The following is a 9,805-nucleotide window of genomic DNA, read 5'->3' on the forward strand; positions in this document are numbered from 1 at the left end:
CAAATTCTTCAAAACCTTGCAGTAGAACTCTCGATCGATGGTCTGGCCCTGGGGACACATTCTTGATGCACAATGCCACATTTCTGGGAGTGGGGGGGGGGGGGTTCATGGTAGGTCTTCCAAATTGCTCGTCATCTTCCAGAGACGTTCTTCCACTTTTGAAGCATGGTAAATGATGATGATGATGATGATGTATATATGTTTGTATATATGTAAGGCAGCGAGCTGGCAGAAACGTCAGCACGCCGGACGAAATGCTTAGCGGTATTTCGGCTGCCGTTACGTTCTGAGTTCAAATTCCGCCGAGGTCTACTTTGCCTTTCATCCTTTCGGGGTCGATAAATTAAGTACCAGTTATGCACTGGGGTCGATGTAATCGACTTAATCCGTTTGCCTGTCCTTGTTTGTCCCCTCTATGTTTAGCCCCTTGTGGGCAATAAAGAAATAAGTATATATGTTTGTATATATGGATGTATGTACGTATATGTGAGTGTGTGTGTGTGTGTGTATTTAACGACATAGAGACAGGTGAACAATGATGTTTGGTCTTACCTGAAATATCGATAGGTGAACAGCATGATGACAAGAGATGTTATGGCTATCCATATGATAATCCATCGGGCTAATTCCACACTGTCCAGTTCCTGCGATGAGTAGCTGTGTCCACTCCGTATCGGTGGGGGCTCTGTATGATACAGAAAGAGAGAGAAGGAGATTAGGGACACAGATTAGGTAGATAAGAAAGATATATCACATAGAAGTGTTTGGGATGGGGAAAGGAGGGGTTGTTATTGGTCTGTTGAGAAAGAAAGGACAAAGGATGATGGCTTAGAATATTTATAAGGGATTATCTTCGATCTTTTACTTGTTTCAGTCATTAGACTGTGGCCACACTGGGGCACCATCTTGAGGAAATTTAGTTAAATTAATCAATCTCGATATTTATTTCCCCCTTTTCAAGTCTGGTACTTATTCTATTGGTCCCTTTGCTGAACCACTAAGGTACGGGGGATGCAAACACACCAACACCAGTTGTGAAGTGGCAGTGAGGGACAAACACAAGCTCAAAGACAGCATTACGTTGCTATAAATTTTGATGCAAACTTTTCCTACTGGATCAAATCTCAATTTTTTTTTTTATGCCAAAATATTGCAAGGGATCAAATCCCCTTCAAATGTTTACAATTTTAAGAATATTGCTTCTCTTGCTTGCATTTTTCCATGTATATCACTATTTCCCACTCATTTATCTCCCCTGTACCTTTCTTCCTTTTACTCGCTCCCCCCTCTCTCACATTTCTTGGCCCTCTCTTTCTTTAACTCCCACTATTTCCCACTCATTTATCTCCCCTGTACCTTTCTCGTTGTCTCTGATTTTTTTTCTAATCCTTCAATCGCGCTGCCCCCTACCCATCTCTCCTCTTTCCACATAACCGGTGTGCGGCCAGCCATGATCTTTCTTTCTTGGCCTGACTACCGACCTCCAACACATCTTGTGTCCATCTCCTATGTTCCTGCCTTTAGGCTTTCACTTTATACATGCCAGCTCAATCTAAATCGTTCTCAGTCGAAAGACGCCCGTTGTTATTTCTTGCTGTTTTGTATTCATAATTGTGTACCATGTTCTCTTTTTTTTTTTTTTTTTGTTTTTGTCTTTGTTGTTGTACACATTCGCTAGCTTTCTTACAAAGGGGTCTATTGCTCTTAGCTTAGACTATTTGTGGGGGCATGCATATATATATGTATATATATTTATACATACATGCATACATATATATATATATATATATATATATATATATATATATATATATATATATATGTATGTATATATATATATATATACATATACACACGCACACACTTTGGTAAATAGATACGTATGGAAGGACAACAGGAAAAAAAAAAAATCAATCTCAGTAATATTTTGAAAACTTCATTTGTTCTATTCTGCAGCTGTTTTTTAGGACTCACATGAAAACATTATCAATTATGTAATAATTGCAAAAATTAATTGTAGTGATTAAATCAATATGGTTGAACAATGTGATGTGGACACCATTTCATGAGAAACAATTTTGAAATAAGAAAATCAAATCACCATTGCTGGAAATATTCGGTCATGCCATAAATAATGCAGTTTTTTCAATTGCATGAACTAAAAGTCGGAGGAGGATGGGATAAATTACTAGCATCAGCTTGCTAGAAAAGCAGGTAGTAATTTTACCTTGTACTTATTCCTAGTGCCAGTTTTGAAGAGTGCAGTTCGACTTTAACGGTTATTTTTTCAAAGCTATTATGAAAGTGACAAAGGAGCATATTTGGCATATTTTGCTTTATGGCAACAACACAATTGAAAGTGTGAGGAATATTAATGCAGTATATGGGGATCGGACAATAAATGTAAGCCAGTGTCAATGGTGGTTCCAGAAATTCTGTGATGGAAACTAGATAGATAGATAGATAGATAGACAGATAGACAGACAGACAGACAGATAGACAGACAGATAGACAGTTAGATAGACAGACAGACAGACAGACAGACAGACAGACAGACAGATAGACAGACAGGCAGATAGATAGATTGATAGATGGATAGATAGATAGATAGAGGGATAGGTAGATAGGTAGATAGATAGATAGACAAGCAGACAAACAGACAGGTGAATGGATATATACACTACTGGAAACTTAAATAATCACTACCACTGCATGCTACAACCCCCACTCACCAAGACCACCAACCACCAATACCAGCACCGCTACAACAACAGCAGATTCTACCGCACCACCACCCTCACACATACCACATATATGTTCACCATCACAACTACCATGAAACCATGAAACCACCACCACCACCACCACCACCACCACCACCACCACCACCACACATAGCACTTCTGCCACCACTACCACCACAACCACCTCAGAAACACATACCACACCAACGACGACCACCACTACAAGTACAGCCACCATACACACCAATACCTCCACCATCACTACCACCACCACCACCACCACCAACCTAATGATGTATACCACTCCAACCATGACCACGTCTACTCACCTGTGACGTTGTGCATGGCATCAGTTGCCTGTCCATGGAATGATGAATATGTGAGATGACAGCCCCATCACTGAATGTTGATATGACGCCCTAGAGAGACACAGCAAACCTCCAAGGGACCATCTTCAGATACAGCTGCAGCCTGTAGGTTGTCCAGTAGGCGGGGACAGTCATCAAAGTGATCCCTTGTTACTCTACCCTACAAGAGAAGAGAAAACAGATAAGAGAAAGAGAGAGAGAGAAAGAGAGAGAGAGAGAGAGATAAGGAGTAGGTGGATAGATGGACAAACAAAGGGTGTGGTAAGAATTTTGCAGCCCAAGCACAAAGATCCTGGTTCAGTTCCACTGTGTGGCACTTTGGGAAGTGTCATTTACTGTAGTCCTTGACCACCAAAAGCCTTAAAAGTGGATTACGTAGATGAAGACTGAAAGAAGCCCATCATATATATATAGTTGGAATTTAGAAAAAACACAAAAGATGAAGACAGGTGTGTAAACAACAAACAGATGTATAAGTTTAACGCTCGGGAAGTGAGAAAGTCTTTTACGTTTCGAGTCTACGCTCTTCAACAGAAAGGAACACAGAAATAAGGAGAGACAGAACATTAAAAGAAGGTTTAGTGGCTAGCGATCTATCATGGTGAATGCCGGACATATGTGCATCTCTGATCACAAGCAGGAGTAGTCGGGGAGCATTGTAGCCATTTGTTGAGAGGAATTCTTTGGGGTTTGGATAATTCAACTCTGGAAAAATGGGAGTTTCATTCAACATCCTTAAACAAACTTTATTCAGGGACATTTTGAGTGGGATGGGCTACTCGACCCAAAGAAAATTCTAACTGGGCCCCACCTGCGAGGTCATGCGCTATTTATCTTGATATGAGATCACCATGTCGCACACATATGGTTGTGATGCATGTGCCTGGTGTACCCTTATCAGACGGGTAGTCATAATGGGTATACTGGGCTTCGTATACTTTACCCCAGTGTCATTTTGATGGCATGCCCTGCTCTCTCACTCAATAATAATAATAATAATGATAATAATAATGTAACTAGTGGGACCTGTGAATACTTCACAGAATTAACAGTAAACACATTGGGTTATTTCTGAAAACTTTATGTAAATATCCAGAAAGTGTAGCCTGTGTTGTGTCTGTATCAGAAGATAGTTGCTCATCAGCTAATCATTGAAAAGTGGAGGAAATTGGAATACGATGATTACTTACTTATATACATTTTATATATTCTATGTGCAATTTTATAGACTTCATACACAACCCTTTCCCTCTTTCTCTCTCACTCTTCGCCTTACCCTTTTTTTCTGTCTCCTTCTCTTCAACTAATATTGTGAAAGCTTTACAAATTGGTTAAGTAATGGAGGGGAAAAACACTTAGATCAAAAAACAAAAATTACGCATTTCACTCACACCTTTTCGCAGAGTTGTCAGAGCGATTCAGTGTGACACAGAGCGTGACAAGGCTGGCCCTTTGAATGACCGGTGCAACATATTTTTGCCAGTAGAGTGGACTGGAGTAATACGAAAATAAAGTGTCTTGCTCAAGGACATAATGCATCGCTGGGAATTGAACTCACGACTTTATGATCATGAGCTCAATACCCTGATTACTTAGCCACACGCATTCACACATATGATAGTACTCAATACGTACACAGAGTGGAGTAATATATATTGAAATAAAAGCTTCCTAACTAATTACATTCATTATTAATTTCACTCTATCTAATTAATTAACTAGCGGGCTGTGAAGGACACAGTAATGATACATGGGTTGCGTGTGAGTATGTATGTTCATGTGCGTGTATATGTGTTTGTGCACTTGTTTGAATATGCATGTGTGTGTGTGTGTGTGTGTGTGTGTGTGTGTGTGTGTGTGTGTGTGTGTGTGTGTGTGTGTGTGTGTTTTTGTCATGGCCACCATATTACTCGTCTTTCTTTCCCTTACTTGCACAACAAGTTCTTCTCCAGTTCAGCATTTCATCAATTAATTTTCCCCTTTCAACATCATCCTTCACACCCCCTCCTTCCCATACCTTCCCCACTTCCCCCTTTGCGACCGGTTCCTTTCGTTCAAATTACCTGGCACTTTTTTTTTTTTTTGTTACCAAACAGTCATCCTTCTTGCACATCACACATCTACCATACCAGCTCATTCATCTCTTTCTCTCTCTCTCTCTCTCTCTCTCTCTCTCTCTCCATTTCTCTTTTACTCAGTTCCTCCTCTCAGTTCAATTGTTCCCCACCGTTCATGTCAGCCAAAATTACGCAACCATTAGAGTTTGGGTCCTCAACCACGAAGCCACACACCAGTACCAGGCCATAGATCATTTGATACAATGGAGTTGCGCACAAACTAATCCAGTCTGGTTTTTACATTTCATGTCCTTTACATCTCTTGTTGTGGCTGTGTAGTCCTCTGGCAGGTAACGCAGATGTAGCAAGGACTTTGCCTGGTTGCCTGGTTGTAATGCTGGTTGTAATGCCTGGTTGTAATGTTGGACAGGAGGACTTTGCCTGGTTGCCTGGTTGTAGTGTCATCTGCCTCTTTTTCACAGCAGCACTGAAGTGTCTTCTCCAGTTTCATCTCCAGTTTTGTGCAGGCCTGGGCTAGATGTAAAGAAAATCCTGGGTTAGCCCAATCGCCAGGATTCCTCTCTCGACTTTGCTGACGTAGTCCAAAGGAGTGCAGAGCATTACATTTGGCACCAGCTTGGTTGCAGGAGCTGCCGGAAGTGTGTCGAGTCGAACACTAAACCGCCTACGGGGCTCCACTCCGGATTTCTTTGAAGGTTGTCTCCTTTCCGTAACCCTAGATAGGGGCCCATACCGGATACTGTTAACCGGAGCCAGCTGAGCCCGGGACCCATGTCAGGCAGGGTTGTCACTCCCTGAAGTAGTGAAGAAAATCACTACCCACTACCTAAACTCATTTTCATATATATATATATATATATATATATATATATATATATATATATATTTGATTATATATATTTATTATGTTAGGGTTTTAGGGTTTGGGTTAAAGTTGGGGAAAAAAGTCAAAATTGAAGAATTTGGGGGTGGGGAAATTTAACAATACTGATTTTTGGCGAAAGAAATTTTTTAAATAAACAAATTTGGGAGAAAATGGGGCAGGTGGGGGGGGGGGGGTCTTTCCGAAAATATCTGTAAGAGACGAAAGTAGTAGCTATACTGAGAAGCAATGCTTGTCACCACATCAATATGGCTGTTCCGTATGAACTGACATTACTACTGTTTATAACCCAAGGCGGATGCCTCCTCCAGCTAGTTATCATTGCAATCTGCACTAAAAATATACTGCAAGCAGGGGAGTGAACTCCCACCATCTTCCAGTGATGACGGAACCACCAGACCTTCTGGTTTTGAGCTATTTGTGTTCATCCTCAGTGGTGGACACTCGTCTACTAGATATGAATTTTTTATTACAATAATAAATATCACATACAGGTTGGACAGTACAGGACAATACACACGAAAATGTTATAATGAGTTTTAGTATGACTTATGGCTGAAAAATTTTGATGATATATATTCTCTTTTACTCTTTTACTTGTTTCAGTCATTTGACTGTGGCCATGCTGGAGCACCGCCTTTTTAGTCGAGCAAATCGACCCCAGGACTTATTCTTTGGAAGCCTAGTACTTATCCTATCATTGTCTTTTTGCCGAACTGCTAAGTTACGGGCACGTAAACACACCAGCATCGGTTGTCAAGCGATGTTGGGGGGACAAACACAGACACACAAACATATATACACACATACATATATATATATACGATGGGCTTCTTTCAGTTTCCATCTACCAAATCCACTCACAAGGCTTTGGTTGGCCCGAAGCTACAGTAGAAGACACTTGCCCAAGATGCCACGCAGTGGGACTGAACCCGGAGCCATGTGGTTGGTAAGCAAGCTACTTTACCACACAGCCACTCCTACGCCTATATTATATATATATAATATATTTTACTTTACTTTTTGTTTTGGGGATTATACCCGGTTGCCTGAAAGGCCCAGCAGCTATTCCTTTCCTTTTTCCAATGCCAGTTAAGTCGGGTTACTTACACCCACCTTTCTTACCCACAGCCTTCCATCCTCTTCTCCAGCCCTATCTTGCTCTTCAGATGGTATCTGAAGTATAGTAGCAAACCAGGGCCGGAAATGAAGGATCCTGTCACGAGTCCTTGTATTCTAGTCCTCCATACACACTCTATCATCACTGCAACTTTACAGAGAAAACATGCCCCACCTTCCTTTGTGAATCCGGTTGGTGTTACAATGTTTATTATAGATTCAGCCGATAGCTGTACTCAACCCAGATGTGACAACACGTGTTCAATGTAAATTAACAAGCCCCCTGTCTACTAGAGATAGCAACAGTCCACTCTAGCATGCAATATATAGAAAAATAAGTGACAACCAGTCACTGATCTTACAACAAGTAAATTAGTTAGTTAGAATATCTCCATTGGTGACGAAAGTAGTAAATATACTGAGAAATAATGTTTATCACCTCTTCAATATGACTGTTCCATAGGAATCGACGTTACTGTTATTTTTAACCCTATGAGGATGCCTCCTCCAGCTGGTTATATCTACACCCAATATATATTGCTAGGAGAGGAGTGAACCCCTATTTTCTTTATTATGGTAATAAATATCTATTACAAAGAAGACAATACAGGACATTACAAATATATAAATGCGCTAAGTGAGCTTATATTTCAAAATTTGATGAATCATGTACATATAAATTTAAAATTTTCACAAACCTTTTTATCCACAAAATATGGCCGGAAAGCCAGTGGCTACACCTTGCTTTTACCATGGGTGGAATTAAGTAGGGACAGTCACTCCCATATTGCTAGCAGAGGATTGAATCCCTACCATCTTCCAACCACAAGACCATCAAACCGTATAGTTTTGACCTCTTTGTGGTCATCCTCAGTGGTGGATATTCACCTGCTAGAGATAGTAATACTTCACTCCAGATCACAATATGCAGAAAACTAAGCAACAACCACCAGTCACTGACCTTGCAACAAGCAAAGTAGCTTGTTAGAAAATCTCTATTAGAGATGAAATGTGGAGGCACAACGGCCCAGTGGTTAGGGCAGCGGAGTCGCGGTCATATGATTGCAGTTTCGATTCCCAGACCGGGCGTTGTGAGTGTTTATTGAGCAAAAACACCTAAAAGCTCCACGAGGCTCCGGCAGGGGATGGTGGCGAACCCTGCTGTACTCTTTCACCACAACTTTCTCTCAGTCTTTCTTCCTGTTTCTGTTGTGCCTGTTATTCAAAGGGTCAGCCTTGTCACACTGTGTCACGCTGAATATCCCCGAGAACGTTAAGGGTACACGTGTCTGTGGAATGCTCAGCCACTTGCACGTTAATTTCACGAGCAGGTTGTTCCGTTGATTCGATCAACTGGAACCCTCGACGTCGTAAGCGACCGAGTGCCAACAACATTAGAGATGAAAGTAGTAACCAAACTGAGAAGTAATGTTTTATTGGGGTTTAAAAATGGTTGTAACATTGATTCTTATGGAATAGCCATATTGATATAGCGATAAAAATTATTTCTCAGTATAGCTACTACTTTCATCTCTTATAGAGATTTTCTAACATGCTACTTTGCTTGTTGCATGATCAGTGATTGGTTGTCACTTTTTTTCTATAAAACTGCAAGCTGGAGCAAACTTCTGCTATTTCTAGTGGACGAGTATCCACCACTGAGGATGAGCACAAATGTGACAAGGTTGGCTCCTTTGAATTCCAGGTACAAATCATTTTCTGCCAGTTGAGTGGCCTGGAGCAACATAAAATGAAGTGTCTTGTTCAAGGACACAATGCATCATTGAGAATTGAACTTATGACCTTATGAGCCATGTACCCTGTGTATGTGTGTGTGATTTTATGTTTGTGTGTGTGTTTTTGTGTTTGTTTGTGTGTTTTTGTGTTTGTGTCTCTGCCCCCACTGCTGCTTGGCAACCAGAGTTGGTTTATTTACATCTCTGTGACATAGCAGTTCAGCAAAAAAGACCGATAGAATAAGTACCAGGCTTAAAAATACATACTGGAGTTGATTTGTTTGACTAAACCCTTCAAAGGGAGTGCCCCAGCATGACCACAGTCCAACGACTGAAGCAGTTAAAAAAACGACAGAATGAAAGCACAGGTGCAGACACAGGTGTGAGGGTTAATCAGTCAGTTTGAATCCCAATCACTGATGTATAAAAATAAACAAACAAAATACACGATGAAAGTTAAACAAATTTAAAATTTAGCCCTTTAGTACTGACCATATCCAGCCCAAATATCCGACCAGCTTTATGTTTAAACAGGCCAGACCCACACTCTCACACCAACCCAAGAATGTCATTCTATAAATATATGAGAATAAGTCAGAAAGTAATATAAGTTTTATCTGCGAAATAATATAAGTTTTATTTGACTTATTCTTCTGTATATATAACAATTAGCCAAAATATAGTACAAACAAAAATTGCGTTACCTTCTGACAAAATTTCGTATAATCACATCATAGAAATCTCAGTCATGAGATAATGCAGGATTAATTTTTTAAAAAGGGTGAATAAATAAGGAATACATTTGACAGATTAATTTAAATGTTAAAGGGGTTATGCATAAAAATTGTGTAAGGACTTTATAATAGAACCCTGTGTT

General features: G+C 40.3%; 1 protein-coding gene across 1 annotated transcript in view; it reads right to left on the reverse strand.

The window, feature by feature from the left end:
- Positions 1-3,232, reverse strand: part of LOC128251064 (uncharacterized) — a 34,005-nt gene extending 30,773 nt beyond the window's left edge. The window contains exons 1-2 of the mRNA XM_052977394.2: positions 3,074-3,232; positions 553-685 (exon numbers count right to left, since the gene is read on the reverse strand). Coding sequence (XP_052833354.2) covers positions 553-685; positions 3,074-3,089 — 149 coding nt within the window. The 5' untranslated portion in view covers positions 3,090-3,232. The remainder of the gene's footprint in view (positions 1-552; positions 686-3,073) is intronic.
- Between the last annotated feature and the right edge of the window lie 6,573 nt (positions 3,233-9,805).

The sequence above is a fragment of the Octopus bimaculoides genome, chromosome 28 (assembly GCF_046866305.1).
Source record: "Octopus bimaculoides isolate indiv1 chromosome 28, ASM4686630v1, whole genome shotgun sequence".
Classification (NCBI taxonomy): domain Eukaryota; kingdom Metazoa; phylum Mollusca; class Cephalopoda; order Octopoda; family Octopodidae; genus Octopus; species Octopus bimaculoides.